Source organism: Nelumbo lutea, chromosome 4 (assembly GCF_056320005.1).
Source record: "Nelumbo lutea isolate HS-2025 chromosome 4, American lotus-T2T, whole genome shotgun sequence".
In the NCBI taxonomy this organism is placed as follows: domain Eukaryota; kingdom Viridiplantae; phylum Streptophyta; class Magnoliopsida; order Proteales; family Nelumbonaceae; genus Nelumbo; species Nelumbo lutea.
Window position 1 is genome coordinate 83,493,879 of NC_142687.1, and position 19,698 is coordinate 83,513,576.

Below are 19,698 nucleotides of genomic sequence, written 5' to 3' on the forward strand. Positions count from 1 at the left end.
AAACAAAATTTATTAATTTTTATCTTGTTTTCTATCAAATCAAACAAACCTTTGAACCAATCACGTTACACCAGACCGGTTCGCTACACTAACTTCCATAAGTTAGGATGACGTGGAATATCTTGTTTGGCCTACCTTCTTGATCCCCGATCACCCTTACTTGCGCTACTTTAATTGAGTGGCACGTGAAAAAGGAAAAAAAATATAAATGGAAAAAGGGAAAGAAATAAATTAGATTTTGGGCGTGGTGGTGTGGACGTGAAGCCAAGGGAATATCGACATTATACGGTAAACAAACAATAATTAATAAATGCTCTTCGTACGTTTTCCGGATCCGGATCTGTGAAAAAAAGATATTTTCGTATTTTAACGATTTTTCCGTGAATAATCTCGAATGATTCGAATCGAAGGGAAAATTAAGGAAGGAAAGAAAACAAAAGAAGACAGGATACAGACGTCGTTATCGAAGGAAGACATCGCTCTTCGGGTCTATTAAAAACCACCTTTTTTTTTTTTTTCTGCCCGGGTTTCTTTCTCCCATGATCCTGTATACACTATACACTTTCCTCCGATTTTTCTGATATCAAATCAAAGTGAGTGAGAAAGAGAATGTGAAGCAGAAAGAAAATAAACTGTATGATTTATGAAAAGAAAAACAGTGGCCAGTTGCTCTCTCTCTCTCTCTCGCTCGCTGCAACTGTGAGTGAAGCTTATAGATAGTTCTTTCGTACATTAATTAGGGTTTCTCTCCTGTTGTTGAAGGCGACTTCTTCCTCTCAGTAGCAGGGAGTTCTCATAGAGAGCGGAGAGTTTTGATTCTTAAAATTGGTGAGCTACTCCAAATGGTTGCAGAAGGGAAATCGTGTCCTCTTTCCATCTTCAATGTCTGATCTTTCGGTGTCTCGAGAGAGAATGTGATTTTCATTCTCTGAGGTTAGGGTTTCTGAACTTTGCTCATTTACTTATTACCATTATACATGATTTATTTCGTTAGCTGTTCCCTTGTGCTTTTAGCTGTTCCAGTGTGATTGTTTTAGTGCAATGTAGATTGTGCCTAGGAGACGCTTTGAATGTATTTAAAAAGTTAGGAGTAAATATGGCGAAAACCTGTGCAAAGCCTCACTAGATGGATGCATTTGGATTGAATTAGGGGTTTGATTCGAACGATGCTTTTTGGATGGACTAGGGCTTTGATATCAAGGTCTTATAAATGTCGAAACGCAGATTACTATGAGCCGGACGGAAGTTTCGATAATGAGGTCTCCCCTGGTTCCTCTTGGAACCCTGATCGGTCGCGAGCTCAGGAACAGCGAGAAGATCGAGAAACCTTCTGTTAGGTATGGACAGGCTGCATTGGCGAAGAAAGGGGAGGACTATTTTCTGATAAAGCTCGATTGCCAGAGGCTTCCAGGGAATCCATCGTCGTCCTTTTCCGTCTTTGCGGTACTCTCTTCGTAATTGTTTTTTTTTTTTTTCCTTACGAAATTCCGTTTTAATTTGTTATTTTTTTTTTAATTCCAACACGAAGAAATAAACTCAGAGTTTGTTGATAGATCTTTGATGGGCACAACGGCATCTCGGCAGCTATATTTGCTAAGGAGAATCTATTAAATCATGTTATGAGTGCGATTCCTCAAGGCATTCCTAGGGAAGAGTGGCTTCAAGCTCTCCCACGGGCACTAGTTGCAGGTTTTGTGAAAACTGATATAGAATTTCAGAGAAAAGGCAAGCATCAGTTGCAATCTTTGATACGAGCCAACCTTTTGCTCCTGTATTTGCAAAGCTTTTATCATTAATACGGTAATATCATCTATGGCAGGAGAAACTTCGGGAACAACAGTCACCTTTGTTGTAATTGATGGGTGGACTGTGACAGTTGCATCTGTTGGGGATTCTCGATGCATATTGGACACTCAGGGGGGTGTAGTTTCTCTTCTGACAGTTGATCACAGGCTAGAAGAGAATGCTGAAGAGAGGGAGCGTGTCACCAAAAGTGGTGGTGAGGTGGGAAGGCTGAACGTTTATGGGGGAACTGAGGTAAGGAGAAAATGAAAATTACATATAAAAAAAAAGAAAATTCAAGCATGCTTACTGACTGTTCATGGCTGGATGCTATTTCACCTTTGAATATACATTGCTCTTTTTACATATATAGAACCTTGTACTTTTATATCATTCACAGGTGGGCCCCCTACGTTGTTGGCCTGGTGGATTATGCCTTTCAAGATCCATTGGTGACACGGATGTGGGAGAGTTCATTGTCCCTATACCACATGTTAAGCAAGTGAAGGTGAGTCATTTGGGTAAGCTTATTGATCTTTCTTTGCTTTTGTATGGTCTGGTCTGCATAAGGGATATCATGGCCAGTGATTCAAAAGGCGCTCCTCAGGAATGCCTAGGCGCACAGGCGAGTCGCATTTCAGTTTTCAGGGTATGCGCCTTGCCTAGGTCCTAGGCGCATCCCTTTCAAAAGGCGCATGCCTGGTGCGCCTAGGCATGCACCTGATGTGCCTTGCGCCTTAGCCTAGGCGTGTGCCTTTTGAAAATTTGATGCTTTTTTGCTGAGAGCCCCCAATTTGGTAATGTTGTTCATTCATTCATCCTAATAAATGTCTTCTTAAAAAGCAATTAAAACTATAAAATCATTATTTTTTGTGTGAAAACTAAGAACTTAAGACCTAACGTGGACTTGTTTGGGCTTGCCTCGAGGGGCGTGGCACAAAGGTGGCTCGTAGAATCAGGAATGCAGTATGTTATTACATTAGCTACGTGAAGTAATGCAATTGAGTGAAAGAAGAGATTAGAGGTTTTAAATGCTTGAAAATGTTTTATATGTTTGATTTTATTTTTAAATTCTCATTTGAATATGGTTTACATCTTATGTTTATGTCTTTTAATTTTAGATAATAGGTTTTTTAAAACATTATTTTAAAATTTAATTTTATATTTTTATTAATATTATGTTTAATATTTTTTGAAAATTTTGGCAGTTTTTAATTTTCTGACATTTTTTTTGATTTTTTAGCATTTGTTTTATAATTTTGCGCCTTGCTTCAAAAAGGGTGGGCCTCGCCTTGTGCCTTGTGCCTCAGGCACAAATTGATCCCTGCACCTTTTTTGCGCCTTGCGCTTTTAAAACACTGATCATGACTCCAAACTCTTACATGATCTTCTGGTGGTTTAGCTTTCGAATGCTGGGGGAAGACTAATAATTGCTTCTGATGGAATCTGGGATGCTTTGTCCTCTGAGATGGCTGCAAAAGCTTGTCGTGGATTACCTGCAGAACTTGCTGCTAAGCTAGTCGTGAAGGTGGCATTGAATTCCTATTTCTATTTTTGTTATATCTTTCAGATGCTTGTTCTTTTCTATTTTCCTTAACATTCATGTGTTTATTTGTTCAGGAAGCACTTAGGTCAAGGGGTCTAAAAGATGATACAACCTGCCTTGTTGTTGACATCATTCCACCTGAACATTCTGTTTTACCTTTAACCTTAGGGAAGAAGCAAAATATGCTTACTTCACTTATTTTTAGAAAGAAATCCCAGAATTCAATTAACAAATTGACAAACAAGCTTTCCTCTGTTGGGGTTGTAGAGGAGCTATTTGAAGAGGGTTCTGCAATGCTTGCAGAAAGGTATGTCTCATAGTTTACCTCTAATGTTCACTTATTGATTTCTGAGCACCCCTTAGTTTACAGTGTTCAATCATCATAATTTACTTCAGCTAACATCAAATAGTTTTGAGGATTAATCTTTACTGAGGACAAGTCTACAAATTATCATTTATATGTCTTATGAGGTATAGTTTAAATTTGGATAATCAGTTCATTGCATTTTAAAGAAGGCTGATCTTTTACTACAACATGAACACTGTCTTTTTTTTTTGGGATAAGTATGAACAGTCTTTTTTTGGTATGATCATTCTTTTTTTTTTTTTTTGATTCAATTACTGAGCATTTATTAATATAGATTAAAAGGTGCAAAACTACAAGCATTTATGGGAGTGATCATAGCTTTCAAGGCGCCAAGGCGAGGTTAGGCGACAGGGGGCGCTTTGTTGCCTAGTCGCCTAGGTGGGTGCCGGTGATGGATTTTTTTTTTTATTTTTTATTTTTTATGTAGGAAACATAGATCCTAGGGTAGTTCCCTAGGTACCATAACCATATTTCCTTAATAATTATTCATAATTTTCATAAGAAAAGTATAGAGTTCATGTTAAAGCATAGAAAATCAACATATTCATGAGAAGAAAAAGAAGAGAAAATTCAAAAAATATAAAGGCTGAGCCCTTATTTTTGTTATAGGAAAAGAAGAAAAGAAAATGTGTAGTAGTAGTAGTAGTAGTAGAAAATGTGTTGATTAGACAAAATTTTAAGTTTTCAGGTTTTAAAGTCTTTGGGGGTTCAATACAGCATTTAGTAATGTTTATATTTGATTAAACCCTAACAAATAAGAAAATAATAAAAAGAAATTAGTATTATAAACACAAAGTGAATATTTTAGTTTAATAGTGCTAAATAGAAAAGTATTTTATAATACATAGTACAAAACTATTTGACGATTAGGCGAGGCGAGCCTCAAAATGCGCCTTGTCACCTAGGCCTCGCCTAGGCGTCGCCTTGACAACTATGGGAGGGATTAGCAAGTCTTTATCTCCCTCTACAACTTTCCTTATAATTGTGTCCAAAACAGTTGTTCCCTCCCCACACCTTGCTTAGCTAGTTCATCAGCCATGCTGTTTTGGCTGTCCTTTTTTTTGGATAAGCAAGCTGAAAAGTATAAATTCATCAAAAAGTGGGCGAGCTCCCCACTAGAGCAGAAACAAAGGTCTTTACAAGAAGACAGAAAAGATCTGATTATACACCCTGAGAGTCCAGATCAAAAATTAAAGTAGACCAGCTATTCAAAAAAATCAGAGATAGGAATATCTACAAACTGCTTTAAAACCCTTCCCACCGAACCAGGATCCATTCTGTTTTATTGATGACAGCTTCAATGGGGGCTCCCTTTTCCTCAAACAATCGGCTTTTCCTCTCTTTCCACACTGTCGAACAATGCTCTGCAGGGAGTAGCTTCCATAATACCTTTCCTCTTGTTGACAGGCCTCTTCTATGCCAAGAAGCTAGGAGAGAGGGTATGTCAGGATTGAGTGAGGGACCACCCAGATAGAGTCAAAGAGCTTCAGGAAATGAGATCAATCCAAGTAAGTGAAGTCACAGTGGATAAAAAAATGGGGAGCAGATTCTGGGCTGGACTGGACCTACAGTAACTGCAACAGTTCTCCACCAGCAAACCTCTTCTCAGGAGATGATTCATTGTCAGCACTTTATCCCTCACCACAGTCCACAGGATGAAAGCCACCTTGGCAAGTCTTGGGCCTTCCTGAACCAGCCCTAATGAACATCCTCCCTTGGGTGTGATAACATAGTCCTGTAGCAGGAGCTTGAAGAGAAGGAACCTGACCTCTCACCTACCCAGACTCTTCTATCAGATTAACTACGAGATATCTTAAAATCATTCAAACTGGAAAGCATGGAGCTCAGGTCTTCCACCTCCCAATCATTAAAGTTCCTACGAAAAGCAGGATTCCACACCACCTGAGACCCCAGAACCTCATAACAGTCCGACACAAGAGGCTCCCTATCTGTTGGAGTTGAAGAAAAAAGGATGGGAACACTTCACATAGTGGTTGGTGAAGACACCAAATACCCTTCCAGAAGAAAGTTTTGTCACCCCTCCGAGGCTGTAACTTTCCATTCCTCAGAACTCCTGTTTATGTTTCACGATACCTTTCGGCCTTTCCAAAGACTGCAGGTCTGCAACCATATTTATTAGACAAACCATATTTCCCTGCAATCACCTGTCTGATCCCTGCCCCTCCCAAGTGCTTAGGTTCACAATTCAATTCCTTGAAACCCAGAGGATGTTTTTCTCTTCATTGTGTCCCATCCATATTTCCCTGCAATCAACAGCATAACTATTGGCTGCCCTTTGAACCCAATGAAATCTCACTGCCACCTAATCTAGTCTGCCATAGGAACTTCTTTAGCTTTAGCTTGTTTCTATACTACCATAATGCTGCCTTCCCACTCTTCAACCACTCCACCACCAATTTAGAACTTTTTTTTAGCTCATTTCTTTCTCTTTGTACCCGTTCCAAGTCATGACCTCTGTTCTCAAGGAATCACCTACTCCAATAAGAGCTGAACAAAGTGCAATAATAATCCTTGTCTCGCTCCTAAAAATTCCTCGAATCCCTAAAGGTCTTGGATTTCCACTACTGATACCATCGAAGTTGAGCTTGATGAAGCCTTCCATTTGGGGAGCCTAGAGTTTGCATATCAGATTCTTCTTAGTAGAAGTTCCCACCACCTCTCACCATTTCCTCATAATGTCCTTTATTGAAATTGTTGAGAAACTCTCCAAAGATTTGATCCAATGAGCCACTCTAATAGTGATACATTCTATTATTGCTTCGTGGATTCTTTCCTTTTATTTGAAAAAATGATTATTCCTTTTCTCCCAATCTGTCCAAAGTTTTGCTGCTCTACTACATTTCCACAAGATTCTCCTCTTCTTTGGCCACTTGAAAACAGGAGGTGCAAATAGATCTGACATGCTAGAAGAATTCGACCACCTGGAACCAAATAGAGACAAAAACCAATCCCAAATGCAAGAAACAAAAGGATAGGGGATTAACAAGTGTAGGGGTGTCCATGGTTCGGTTAACCAAACCATGACCCTTTTTTGTAAACCGAACCGGTGGTACCGGTTTTTCCATTTCTTCAAACCGAAACTGAACCGGTACCACCGGTTAATCGGTTCGCCGGTTTTAGTTTTTGACCGGTTCTGTTCTTTGGTTCTTCGATTTTTCTGTTTTTTATATTTATAATATATATTATATAAATATATGTATAATAGTATATTATAAATAATAAATAATATATAATATATTATAAATATTTTAAAAGGATATAATATATAATATATTTATAAATAGATCATTATAAATGTAATATAAGTATATATTTACATATATATATATATAATGAATATATATTTATATATAATACATAGAAAATATGTGACATTAATTAAAAATATATAAAATATACATATAAATATATATACCGGTCCTTCGGTTTTTCAAAAATTCTGAACCGGTCGGTTTGGTTAATCGCATTTTGTGGTTCGGTTCAGTTTTTCGGTTTTTCATGGGCACGCCTAAACAAGTGATAGCATGTCTCACCATTGGCTTTGCAAAGTAAGCACCAATGAGAAAAGGCAACAGTTAGTTCTCCTCTTCTATAGGTCACAGGTGTTAATCTTCTCATGGAGGCCTCCCAACAAAAAGCCCCAACTCTCGGAGGGATTGGTCTACATCAAATCTCTTTTGTAGGGAAAAGATGTGTGGATACAAATAAGGAAGAGAGGATCTCAAGAAAAGAAGCGCAATAGAGAGCTAGAGAGCGAAGGGGTCCAAACAGTGTTTTAGAAGTGCAAGGGACAATTTGCACTCGAGGTGCAAGGCGCAAAAATACAAAAAAAGCTAAAAAATAAAAATGTTAGAAAATTCAAAAAATGCCAAAAAAATTCAAAAACTGAAAAAAAGTAAAAAATATTAAACATAATATTAATAAAAAATATAAACTTAAATTTTAAGATTAATGTTTTAAAAACCTATTATCTAAAATTAAAATACATAAACATAAAATGTACAATGTATTCAAATGAAAATTTAAAAATAAAATTAAACATATAAAACATTTTCAAGCATGTAAAGCCCACAATCTCTTTTTTCTTTTTTCCTCCTCAATTGCATTACTTCAAGTAACTAATGTGATGTAAAACATATTACATTCCTGATTCTACGGGCCCCTTTTTGCCACACCCCTTGAGGCAAGCCCATACAAATCCATGTTAGGGTATTAAATTCTTAATTTTCACACAAAAAATAATTATTTTATAATTTTAATTGCCTTTTAAGAAGATATTATATTGAGATTATGAAATCATTATTTTTTGTGTGAAAATTAAAAATTTAAGACCCTAACATGGACTTCTTTGGGCTTGCCTCGAGGGTCGTGGTCAGGGGTGGAGCCCCCAACCCAGGCGCTAGGTTCAAAAAAAGCAAAAAAGCGTAAAATTTTCAAAAGGTGCACACCTGGGCTAAGGCACAAAGCGCATCAGGCGCACCAGGCGCACGTCTAGGCGCACCAGGCATGCGCCTTTTAAAAGTGCTGCACCTTGGACCTGGATGAGGTGCCTACCCTAAAATGCACCTCGCCTATACGCCTAGGCGTGCCTCAGGCGCACCTTTTAAATCACTGGGTCCAAATGCTAGAGTTAGGTTCAAGGGGGCTCAAAAACACTCCTTCAAGAATTTGAAGGATTCTAAGAATATTCTGCAAAATCCTTTGGTGGGGAGATTCTACCCTAGCTGCTTCTTTTCCCAGACTCTTCAACCTTTCTTTATACCAAGAAGCTACTGTTTCTTCCTGCCTTCCGGACCTAACTGCATAAAACAGCTTGAATCTACACCTTAGAAGGCCCCTAAGGGACCCAGAGATTTCTGACCTAATTGCCCTTTTACAGACCCTTAAAGAAGTCTACATCTCCCCCTCCTCCTCTGACCTAACTGCATAAAACAGCTTGAACCTACACCTTGGAAGGCCCCTAAGGGACCCAGAGATTTCTGACCTAATTGCCCTTTTACAGACCCTTAAAGAAGTCTACATCTCCCCCTCCTCCTCTGACACCTGAATGGACCCTCCACCCAATCGGCGAATTCTCTTCTAAGTCTATGTTCAAGGCTCTTAACTTCGGGTGAACAAAGCTCTTCCTTCCCCTTCAAGAAGATCTGATGCACCTGTATTCCTTCAAGAGTTTGTTTCTTTGTCTGGGAAGCTTGCCTTCAGAAAATAAACACCTGTGACCTTCAGAAGAATTTGGGAAGACTTTTATATCTTCCCATACTTGCTTATTATGCCTAAATGAAGGTGAATCAGCTGATCACATTCTTCTTCACTGTAAGTTCACTCAAAAGATATGGTTCCATATCTTGAATCTGGCCGGTTACAGCTTGGTATTCTCAAGCCATATTCTGATTTTGTGCATCAGTGGCAATGTACAAGAGTAAGCAAAAGAGGCAAAGTTTATTGGCAAACTGCACTACATGCAATATTGTGGGGAGTTTGGGAGGAAAGAAACTATCGCCTGTTTGACAATAAATTCAGGCCTATTGAAGAGCTGACCTCAGACATCACTTATACCTGTAACCTCTGGGCTGTCCACTCGGATCTGTTCAGAGGTATTTCAGTCAATGACCTCAACAGAGGTGCTCACACTTTCTGTTTCTCCCACATCCTCAACAAGCAAGCCTGAGACATCCACTTGTTTTCAACGAAGGTGTGTTGGCCCTAAACTTTGATGGAAGTGCTTCAGGAATTGGAGGTTGTTTAAGGGGTGAAAGGGGTAATACTTGTTGGACTTTCAGTGGTCCAGTTGGTTTGGCTGACTCTACAAAAGCTGAAGTGATGGTGTCTCTTACAGGAATCAGAATAGTGAAAAATCTGGAATCCAGAACTTAATAATTGCTGGAGACTTGGCAAATACCATAAAATGGTTAAAGGAAAAATGAGGGGAACCTTTGGAGACTGAACCTAGTGTTTTAAAAGCACAAGGGCCAATTTGCGCCTGAGGCACAAGGTGCAAGGCAAGGCACGCGCCTTTTTAATAAAGGCGCAAAACTACAAAAAAAAGCTAAAAAATAAAAAAAGTCAGAATAATTCAAAAAAAGTGCAAAAAATTAAAAAAATATAACATAAAGTTAATAAAAAATATAAACATAAAATTTAAAATAAATGTTTTAAAAAACCAACTATCTAAAATTAAAATACATAAAAATAACATGTAAAGCGTATTCAAATGAAAATTTAAAAATAAAAGCAAACATATAAAGCATTTTCAAGCATGTAAAACCCACGATCTCATTTTTTCCTTAATTGCATTGCTTCAAGTAGCTAATGTGATGTAAAGCATATTGCAGTCTTGATTCTATGGGTCGCCTTTGTACCACACCCCTCGAGGCAAGCTCGAACAAGTCTATGTTAGTCTGAAATTCTTATTTCTCACATAAAAAATAATGATTTTATAACTTTCATTGCCTTTTAAGAAGATATTTTATCGCATGTCTGGGCTGAGGCGCAAGGCACATCAGGCGTTTGAAAGGGGTGCACCTAGGACTTGGGTGAGGTGCATACCCCAAAATACGCCTCACCTGTGTGCTTAGGCGCGCCTGAGGCGTGCGTTATAAATCACTGACTGAACCATTACTTGGCAGAGGCTAGGGACTCCCTAAACTACCTAAATGCAAGACTAACTTGGATTCCTAGGGATCTAAATCACATAGCAGATGGTTTAGCCAAATAGGGTGTATTTCTGGAAGAACTTTATAGTGATAGAATTCCTCCTTTGTAAGCTTTGCGGTTCTACCCCTGCCATTAAGATCATAGTCCCTTAAGCCTCTACAAAATCCCAAGTCCCAATCAAAACCATAATGTGAATCTAAAATGTAGGAAATTGGTCTTGCAAAGGAGGCTGTCCTAACCAAGTATGTTCTCAAAATTTCACAAAATTACTAGAACAACCATCATTCTAATACAAGAGAGAAAAGTGGAAGGATAGCATGAATAGCCTTCCAAGGGGAAGCTCTAGTTGACATTCCAACATCCAAATCATTGTCTGTCTGCTCGTGAATGCTTAGAATTACCTTATGCCACAACTTATCCGTATCCATTGGAAATCTCCATAGCTATTTCCCTAGCAAGGCCAAGTTCCTATTGTGTAAAATGCCTTGCAGACCACTTTCCAACTACTCAAATGATCCTCTCTTCTCTCTTGGTTCCCATAGAAAGTCCCTCATCACTTTTTCCAATTCTTTTCCCACCCTCCTAGGAATCCTGAAGACCAAAAGGAAGTAAATCGGAAGGTTGGCTAGAGTGGACTTATTAAAGTGATTCTACCTCCTATGGAGATGTAATTTCCCCTCCACAGTGCCAACTTTTTAGAAACTCTGTCTATAACAGGGGTTCAGAAGCATTTATAAAAAAGGGGGTCTAGAAGCTAGGTTCTCTTGCATTTGCACCTAAAGGAAGACCCAAATATTTTAAAGGCCAAACAGAAACCTCACAAGTTCACCCCAACTAAACAACTCTTTTGAAGATTGACCTTGAGATTTGAGATTCTTTCAAAGAGTTGTACAACTAACCTCAGGTTCCTAATCCAGAGAACATCACTCATCACAGAAAAGAATTATATCATTTGCAAACTGTAAATGAATGACTACTACACCATCTCCCGACTTCCATCCCTTTATCAATTGGCTTCTCTCTGCTTTAGGATTAACCTACTGAAAATATTTGCCAATACAGTAAATATTCTGGCCTTTGTGTGTGTGCATGCACGCATGTTTGTTTGAAACTTTTTTCTAGGCTATAGCCTAGTATGATGGCATTAGATAATTGTAGCTAAAGGCTTCAAAGCATTGGATGTGCATAGACTAGTAGGGTGTTTGGTTCCATTTATGTTTATTGAGTAAATGTTTTGTCCTTGTGTGACTGCAAAAGCAAGAAAAGCAATTAATGAGGGGTTTATGACACATAGGTGCCATTAGGCACCACATCAGCAAAATGCCAATAAATGCCTACTCGCTTCAGGAAGCTCCAAAATGAAGCTTCCTGAAATGGGAGAGGTGCATAGAAACTGAAGTTTGCTTTTGCAAACATTGATACATACAAATGCAATTAATGAGGCATTTGCTGATGGGGCGCCTATGTGGCACCGTTTACTCTTTAAACGTAAAAGGAACCAAACATATACTAGGTGATTGGATAAGCATTTTGGAGGCCTATGAGCCTATCGAATATCAATTATTGCCTACAAGACAACAAGGCAGGTGGAAGAGAAATAAACACTTTAATAAGTAATTATGCCCTTTTCTGCATTTTGATGCAAGTTTATAGAGCTTCTAATGGGCAAGTTCTGGGTGCTTCATTCTTCAAAGTCTTAAGTCAGTCCACCAGTCCTACCTTCCCCCCTTTCCTTGTTGGTGAGGTTTGGTGCAGAGCAATACCTCCTAGGGTTGGTAGTTTTTGTTGGGAAGCCTATCTGGAAAGAATCAACACTGGTGATCTACTCCAAAAGAAGAGACCCAATACTTGCTTGTCACCTCAGTGGTGTGTTCTATGTAAAGCGGATGGGGAGACTGGTTTTCACCTACTTGTGTCTTGCCACTTTGCGAGGTCAATTTGGGATTGGGCTTCCTCCTTATTTGGATGCAGTAGGAATCCCCCATCAGACTTGCAGGGCCTTTTCTCCCTTACCTTTTTCAGGTGGCGGATAAAAAGGGGAAGGATAATGTGGAGAGGACTAAGGGCTGCAGTATGTTGGACATTGTGGGAGGAAAGAAACTCCAGGATATTCTTAGAAACCCGAAGAGGAGCAGCAGATCTGAGGGCTATCATACATATTAGGGCGGTACAGTGGCTGAAATATTTGGAACTATTCACAGATTACACCGTGGATGACATGTTGAGGAAGTGGGGTGAAATTGCAAATTGCACATAGACCAAGGCAGTAATGAATGTGGCTTGGACTCCCCCACTTAGTGGATTCTTGAAATTAAACTTTGATGGATGCAGTAGGGGAAATCCAGGGCAATCGGGGATTGGAGGTGTTTTTAGGGACGAAAATGGGGTCATCTCTGCCATGTTCCAGGCCCAATTGGAGTGGGTGACTCCCTTATAGCTGAGATCTTTACAGTTATGGAAGGAGCCCGGAAAGCTGAGGAGTTGAATATCAAGAAACTCATAATTGAAGGGGATTCAGAGGTGGTGATAGGGTGGCTGACTAAAGATCAAAATGGTTTATGGAAGTACAACAATGAGAGGAGGAAATTCATGTGGCTGGTGCGGGAGATGGAAGCTAAGACATGTTGGGTTAAAAAACCGGCTAATTCCCTAGTTGACGATTTAGCTAAACAAGGGGCAGAAAGGGATTCACTGTTTTGGGCTAAGCTGTAACTTTAGTGTTGTTTTTTTTTCTTCATTTCTCTTTTTCTTCTTTTTTTCCTTTTATGAGGCGCTTTGTGGCTCTTGGAAGATAAGTGTGTTTGTCTTCCTCCTGTAAATCTTCTACTGATGAGTTAATGAAAGTGTTATTGATCAAAAAAAAAAAAAAAGGGGCGAGTTCTGGGTTAGGTTGGGTAGATCTGATATTGAGTCGAAAAGAAAATACACCAACACAGACCTTATAGAGTGTAGGGTAGCAGTTCTATAACTAACCTCTTTATTACTCGGATCTATTGGGTAGGACTTTATGAACCAATCATAACTATCCACATATAAAATTGAGAAAATAAGCATGAAATTTTTCTAACAAATACAATGTAATCTCATATAAATTATAACCGGCATGCTTATTTTGTATTTGGAGATTCATATATGACATCTTTTATCTCTTTCTTCACCTATTCATCAGCTTATTTCTGGTAGAAAGCAACAATGAGCTTTGCAATACTTAGACCACTGCAAACTTAATTTTTACCTTTGCAAATGGCTGATAACCAGGAAGTAGGATTCACTTGTAGGCATTGTACCAGAAAATCTCCATATCGAGAGTCAAAGGGGGCGACAATTGATGTTTATTAGGCCTGTACTTTTCTTGCAGTTTGTCACTGCAACATCACTCTTTCTTGTGCCCAAAACACTTAACTGGTTCCATAGTTTTTTTTTTTTTTACGAGTAATTAGTTGAAATAATTAAAAGAACAGTGTATATACAATTACAAAGTTCGAGTCTGAATCCTGATCTAAATGTCTACTGTTTTTTGATAAGTGAATGGAATAATATTAAATGAAGAGAAGAGGTACAATGATAACAGTACAGGTAGTACCAATACAGGCTTCCCATAGACAAGCTCGAGGTGCGATCTCTCTCAACAGAAAAAAGCAAATACAACAACAATCGTGCCCAATACAATTGCTTTTTTAAGAGAAATCCAATACAATTGTGCCCTAGTAACCCCTTGCTTTTCTAGAGTATTGACAAAAGCATTGGCTGTCCTCACCTATTGAATTTTTAAGGTCATGTTTCTCATCAGCCATTTAAATTTCATTTCATTTCTATAACCCCAACTTACAGCTTCTGTTTCCTTAACCACTCCACCACCAACTTACAGTCACCTTCAATTACCAACTTCTCCAAGTTCAACTCATTTGCAATTTGTGTTCCCTGTAGTATGTGTAAACAACTAATCTCTGATTCTCTAGTAGTCTCCCACCCCCACTGGGCCTGAGAAAATGGCACTTGATGTATCCTTATTCCTGAAAACTCCCCCCAACTCCACAACGGCCTGGGTTACCTTGTTTGCTTCCATCAAAATTCAATTTGACAAAATCAATTTTTTTTTTGGGAGAAGAACTCCTTGTCACCACAAGCCAATTCCTCCATAGGTCAGCAAACGAAAAAAGTGAAAAGCTATTAAAAGTTTTCAACAAATGAATAACCTGAGTCAATGCAATTCTTTCATCCCCTCATTTCCTTTCTCTAGAAAAATTATTGCATTCCTCTCTTCCCAGGTAATCCATATCATTGTTGCTCAAATGCATCTCCACATAATCCTTCCCTTTTTCTGAGGAATACTCCAGAAAGATGGATCAAAGAGACCATTAACCTGCATTGGCAAATTCCACCTGCGCCCAAATAAAGAAGACAACCATTCCCAAGTATCTGCAATAAAAGAACAAGAGATACATAAATGTTCAATTTCCTCCATGAGAAGTCATTTATCAAAAAAAAAAAAAAAACCTTCATGAGAAATCTGTATTGGCACAAGCCTTGGCTGTTACCTTTCAATCTTCCCACCACCACCTTTCAATCTTCCCACCACTACCTTTCAACCTTAAGTTTAATAACTTTTTGCTGATATCTCCCTTATTGAGTCCTGTGCTTGTGGCCAGCTGGTCCTAATAATAGCACTACTATGATGCCATGTGCGTCTCTAAACAGTCCACCATTCCTGAAGGGATTACCAATACAGCGACCATCAAGCTTGAGCTTTATAATATGATCCCTACTAGGATTACATCGGACTCATCCCAGATTTCTTGCTGTTGAGAGGCCAGTACAATAATATATTTTGGAGTTTCTGTTGCCATTCCCCTTTTGCTGGCTAGTGTGAGAAAACAGGTTTGAGTCTGACAGCAGCCATTTTGTGCAAAAAATGCCAAAGGTTAGGACTTAATCCAGTCTTCCCCTCCCAAGACCCAAGATAGTTGGACCAACACTGGGTAATGGCCTTTTTTATTCTAAATATTATACCTGTAACCTACAATACAGTAAATTATCTATTGAAACATTAAATTCAAGGTAAATGTATCAAAACATAACAAGATGGATGTAGGACCATCTGCTTTGATACCAGTTTATGTAAAATTTGATGTGATCAAGTGCTAGATTAGTAATAAATTCGAGGGAAAGTGAAAATAGAATATGATATTTTTCAGGGTTTAAGTCCATGGTAACATTGGAGAAGGTGGATGAGTTGGTGAGGGTTTATGTAGGGCTATAAAGCTGCATGATTTGATTAGGAAGCTAATTTAGGGCTGAAATTCCTGCAGGACTAGAGGACAAAAAAGCTTAAATCTAAAGATTGGAATAGGATTTCTTCAATCTGTTTCAAAAGATTGTTTAGGGTGGTCAACTAAAGGAGATTGAGTTTGAGGGATTCTGTGATGGTTTGGCATAAAAAAGATTAGAATTCCCAAAATCAGAATGTTTAGGATTTTTAGTGGGCATTTTTAAAAATGAAATGGAGGACCTAGAACATGGGGTATGCTTATCTCAAATGTGAATCGATCAAGGTTTGATAGTGATTCTCTAGAGAGAGAAAGAGAGAGAGAGCATATAATCTGATCTGATCCGATTCAAATTCTGAAAATAGAAAAAAATGTAATACAAGTCGGATATATTAATATATCTTATAAAAGCATGTAATTTTTCAACTATTTTCATCATATATGTCATATATACATGTATTTTTATAAAAGTTTTACAATAATGCAATATAGGTCAGATCGGATCGGACAGAGGGTGATCTGAATTCAATTTGATAATCCGCCAGGGGGTTATCTGAATCCGACAAAAATAGGATAGGTTTCGGATTGGATCATGATCTGGTCCATTTGCACCCCTATACTCAAGTGATATAACACCCTATATGATGTTAATATTGTTTGAGGTCATTCCTTATTTTGATAGATTGAGCCTTTGTACTTGATGTAACCGTTTTCGGCCACGTACCAATGTTTTGTGATGTAAAAATTTTTTTGGCTAAGTACCTCGTTATTTGACCCGGTGGTGACATGCCTTAGTGATGAGCTACTTGGTGACGAACTGCCTAGTGGCGAATTGCCTGGTGGAGAACTGCTTGGGGGCGAACTGCCTGGTGGCGAGCTCCCTAGTGGCGAGCTCCCTGGTGGCGAACTGCCTGGTGACGAACTCCTTGGTGATGAACTCCCTGGTGGCGAACTGCCTAGTGGCGAACTGCCTGGTGGAGAGCTACCTGGTGGCGAACTCCCTACTAGGCGGCCTGTGACTTAGAGGATGGTGGAGCTCCCTGGTGCAGCGCAACCCGACTGCCCTCAGCATGAGGTGTTTTTTCCTTTGTAGGCAGTGGGAGCTGAGGGACTTGCGAGAACTCCTTTTCCTCCTCTTTGTAGGTGGAGGGAGCTGAGGGACCTGCGAGAGCTCCATCTTTTCCTCCTCTTTGTAGGCGGAGGGAGCTAAGGGACCTGCGAGAACTGAATCAGAGGACCCGAGGGTATTTTCCCGGCGGGGGCTCTCTGACGCTTAAGTTAGCACTCTGATTGTAGAGAGCTTTGAAGATAATATTGGAGGAACGAGAGAGCTAGAGAGCAAGGATTACCTCCACCTTTTTTCCCCCCTCTCCCCTTTTGGGGGTGAGGTCTTTATATATCGGAGTCCTCGCGGGTTAGGTGGGTGAAAAGCTTTCAAACGGTAAGATTCGTCACATCCCGTCAGAATCGGGGTACGGTGGTGAACTCCTCGAGGTCGTTAGGCTGGCGCTTGTGTCAGGCGGCCAGGTCGGCGCCTGGGCCAAGTTGTCAGGGCGGCGCTTGCGGCAATCAGTGGGTCGGTGTCTGGGCCAGGTTGTCAGGTCGGCGCCCGTGTCAGTCGGCGGGTCAGTGTCTGGGCCAGGTCGTAAGGCAGGAGATCTTGCGATACGCCAAACTACTCCTGTACCGAGCTTCTCTACAAGTGACGAGCTGCCTAGGGCGAGCTACCTGTGGCGAGCTGCCCATGGCGAGCTGCGCATGGCGAGCTGCCTGTGGCAAGCCCTAGCAGTTGCCTGTGGCGAGTTGCTTATGGCAAGCTGCCTATGGCGAGCTGCCTGTGGCGAGCTGCCTGTGGCGATCTGCCTGTGGCGAGCTGCCTATGGCAAGCTGCCTGTGGCGAGCTGCCTATGCCTGTGGCGAGCTGCTGCCTATGCCTGTGGCGAGCTGCCTATGGCGAGCTGCCTGTGGCGATCTGCCTATGGCGAGCTGCATGTGGCGAGCTGCTTGTGGCAGTCTGCCTGTGGCGAGCTGCCTGTGGTGAGCTGCCTATGGCAAGTTGCCTATGCGAGCTGCCTGCCTGTGGCGAGCTGCCTATGCCTGTGGCGAGCTGCTGCCTATGCCTGTGGCGAGCTGCCTATGGCGAGCTGCCTATGGCGAGCTGCCTGTGGCGATCTGCCTATGGCGAGCTACATGTGGCGAGCTGCCTGTGGCGAGCTGCATGTGGCGAGCTGCTTGTGGCAGTCTGCCTGTGGCGAGCTGCCTGTGGTGAGCTGCCTATGGCAAGTTGCCTATGCGAGCTGCCTGTGGCAGTCTGCCTATGGCGAGCTGCTAGTGGCCATACTTAGTTGGCACGAGGTGCCACATGTCACAATTTCACTGGAGGGCCAAATCTGCCCTCATCAGTACTTGTATTGAACCATTATTGAATATTCAAAATTTTAGAGTATGATGATTATCCATTTATTTAACTTTGGTTCCATTGGTTAAAAATATCATATTTAATTCTTTTTAAATGTTTTCTTGCATTTATTGGCTTTCTGTATGTGTGTAGTAGTAGCAGTGGCAAGAATGTATCTACTTTCTTCCTGTTTGACCCACATTGTGCTATTTTTTCTTTGAAAGGGGGGGAGGGGTAGGGGAATTTATTGGCTTTCTGTATGTTTTCTTGCATTTATTGATCTGGAATTGCCAATTTGACTGCAACTATGGAATTGCAGGTTGGGAAAGGACTTTCCATTAATCAAAAACTCTGGACAGTTCAAATGTGCAATCTGCCAAGTTGATGAACCGCCTAGTGATGTTTTGTCAAACTCTGGGTCGTTATACTCGTGCCCATCAAAACCATGGGAAGGCCCATTCCTTTGCACGACTTGCAGGACGAAGATGGATGCCATGGAAGGAAAACGGTCAAGCCGACCAAAGGTGGCAACATAGCAAATAAGCAACATTCCTGCTAATCATCACCGGTTTAACTGAATGTACACGTTCTCTCTGGCAGTTTTTGGTGTGTTTGAGGGAAGTGTATGAGATTTATTCACTATAGCTGATAACTTAATTCTTGTGGGTTGAGGTGTTCACTCCTGGTGAGAATTTACTTGTGTGTTTGAAGAAAGTGAAGAGAGTAAGTAGGTCCTACGAAAATTTATGTTGATTTAGGACTGTAATTGGACGACTAACCACAGAAGACTACCATGCTTATCTTACAAGTATGTGTTCTGAGGGGTTTGATTGCTAACTACTTGAATAGTTGAATTTGTAAGTAACATTTGTGATGACACAGTATAATTTTTCTAGTGAAGCCCTTCAGTTTTCTATTTCATATCTTAAGAGGTACACCAGACCAGATTTGACGGTTCAAACTACTTATTCTTTGCGCTCATGGAGAGAGCATCCTGTTCATATCGATATTGCACGGTCAAATGTTTTTCTTTGGCATGTTGGACAATGCCACTACTGGGTCCATTTGGTTCACACTACACAGTTGGAACCAGAATTAGAATCTGAATCTTCGGAATTGGAATTGGAATGGTCTATTCCTCTCATCTGTTTGGTTCAGACAATCAGACCAGAATCAGAATTGGTTGGAATGAATTTTCAATCTCAGGGCCTCGGGGGAGGGGAATGGAATGGCCATTCCCTCAAGTGAGGGAGGTAATGAGATTCCTATTTCACCCAACCAAACAGTTGGGTTCCGATTCTTCTGGATCATTATTCCCAATTTCCCACAAACTAATCAGACCCTTAAAGTACTGCTCGAGTCAATTCTATAGTGGTTCTGATTTTCATCATTATTTTTTAAAAACCACAGAAGCCTGCTTGGTGGAGATGAAGCTGATTAGGCGTTTGAAATGCATCAGCTTTATTTTTAAAATATTTCATTATAATAACGTATTATAAACTGTTAATTCAAGAAAGTCATTTTATAATTCAAGAAATGCCCTCCTCACCAAGGTTCTAAATATCAATACAGTCGGTGTATCGACCTGTATTGGTGCTTTTTTTTAATGTTTTATTTATTTTTTGTCAAAACCGTTCAGAGGGATTGATTTAAGTCCTGGCTG

The 19,698-nt window shown here is 40.2% G+C and overlaps 1 protein-coding gene across 3 annotated transcripts; it reads left to right on the top strand.

The window, feature by feature from the left end:
- Positions 1-465: 465 nt before the first annotated feature.
- Positions 466-18,956, top strand: LOC148861398 (putative protein phosphatase 2C 5). Of its 3 annotated transcripts, none has more exons than XM_088983821.1 (8): positions 466-933; positions 1,225-1,443; positions 1,554-1,725; positions 1,820-2,037; positions 2,183-2,290; positions 3,185-3,310; positions 3,403-3,635; positions 18,355-18,956. In XM_088983821.1, exons 2-8 carry the CDS (start codon positions 1,231-1,233, stop codon positions 18,569-18,571), a joined length of 1,287 nt encoding a protein of 428 aa, XP_088839947.1. In that variant the 5' UTR covers positions 466-933; positions 1,225-1,230; the 3' UTR covers positions 18,572-18,956. The 3 variants fall into 3 exon arrangements, with proteins under 3 accessions (XP_088839947.1, XP_088839948.1, XP_088839949.1); XM_088983822.1 differs by having other exon boundaries at positions 492-933; positions 1,151-1,443; XM_088983823.1 differs by having other exon boundaries at positions 521-933; positions 1,187-1,443.
- The last annotated feature ends 742 nt before the right edge of the window (positions 18,957-19,698 follow it).

Excerpts from the sequence above, each read along its gene's own strand:
- LOC148861398 (XM_088983821.1), top strand. The coding sequence starts at position 1,231 with ATGAGCCGGACGGAAGTTTCGATAATGAGGTCTCCCCTGGTTCCTCTT. Across the intron at positions 1,726-1,819 it reads TATAGAATTTCAGAGAAAAG|GAGAAACTTCGGGAACAACA; the intron begins GCAAGCATCAGT and ends CATCTATGGCAG. Across the intron at positions 3,311-3,402 it reads CTGCTAAGCTAGTCGTGAAG|GAAGCACTTAGGTCAAGGGG; the intron begins GTGGCATTGAAT and ends TTATTTGTTCAG.